This window comes from Diaphorina citri, unplaced genomic scaffold (genome assembly GCF_000475195.1).
Source record: "Diaphorina citri unplaced genomic scaffold, Diaci psyllid genome assembly version 1.1 scaffold1333, whole genome shotgun sequence".
Classification (NCBI taxonomy): Eukaryota; Metazoa; Arthropoda; class Insecta; order Hemiptera; family Psyllidae; genus Diaphorina; species Diaphorina citri.
Window position 1 is genome coordinate 17,083 of NW_007378761.1, and position 1,226 is coordinate 18,308.

Here is a 1,226-nt window from a genome sequence, read left to right on the forward strand (position 1 = left end):
AAAAAAAAAAAAAAAATGGGGTCTGAAAGATCGTGCCTCACACCAACTGAGACCTATGAGTGAGTACCTATGTATCTGATTGCCAAATTTTATCCATTTATTCATTTTAACTATTGATATCCTTGTTCCTTAGCTTGTATAGATACAATTTAATCCTTAATCCCCAGTATTTTCCTTCCATCACTAAATAGGTAATTCAATCGAAAAGTAAACCAGAAACCAGTCATCTCCACTAATTTTCCCTATAGTGCACATTGCATACTTAAATATGGAGTTACCCGGCACTCATACAAATGGGACTGCCTTACCTCTGTTAAGTTAGCTTGGAACTTGGAAGTTGAGAAGATAGCACTAGTGCTCCTGCCTTTCAAGAGGTTCGATTTCCGCCTGTGGAGAACTTTAAGGTTCGTTCTCGACAGGGCTTTCTTCTATCCTGTTCTCATCTCTTCGATTTCGAGACGATAAGACTTCCGCTGTTACAGTTCCCTCTGTTAAACCACGGAGAAATAACCTCCTTAATTCGCCCAAAAAAAAAAAAAAAAAAAATCCAGCATGATTCTCTTTGCTTCTGAGTCCTCCGTGTTCAGGGTCTGCGAGACTTGGAGCTTGCGTTTGGAGCTGGGGTCCGTGGGTTTGAGCTCGGGTAGATCCAGACTGGATAGGAGGGAGGAGGAGAGGGACGAGGGGAGGTATTCGGACACGATGCCGTGAGCGTAACGCAAGTAGGTGTCTGAAAATAGAAAACAAATAGAATAGAATAATAGATCAATAGAATTGGTTTACCTTGTTCATTCTGCTGGGATAAGTAAAAGTAGTGCTTTATTTATACTGTCAGCCTAGAACGAGTTGTTCCATTATACCAACAGTGTCAGCTCCAATGATGTAGTGGTCACTGCGCTCGCCTTGCAAGCAGGAGACCCGGGTTCGATTCCCGGCGGGGTCCAAAAATTTACATCATGCAAATAATTGATTTCGTGACTGGCTGTTACGGGGCAAACTCAGCCTCGTGAAGAAAATAAGTAGCTATGTAACATAAATGAGCATAGCAACCGGTACCAGCATGGTAGGTAAACATTGGGTGATAGGTAATCCAGCTAACCTTGAGGTTGAAAGTCACAATTCTTTACTTAACTATTTAAAATATCCCTTCTAAGAAGTTTTAATGGCAGGATTCTCACACTGTGTGCTCCCCCCCCCCCTTCCAAACAAAGATAAGATGGCATTCC

General features: G+C 42.1%; 1 protein-coding gene across 1 annotated transcript in view; it reads right to left on the bottom strand.

Moving 5' to 3' along the window:
* LOC113470002 overlaps positions 1-1,226 on the bottom strand; it is a 4,125-nt gene that overhangs the window by 76 nt on the left and 2,823 nt on the right. The window contains exon 4 of the mRNA XM_026828121.1: positions 553-730. Within this exon, the coding sequence (XP_026683922.1) occupies positions 553-730 (178 nt within the window). The remainder of the gene's footprint in view (positions 1-552; positions 731-1,226) is intronic.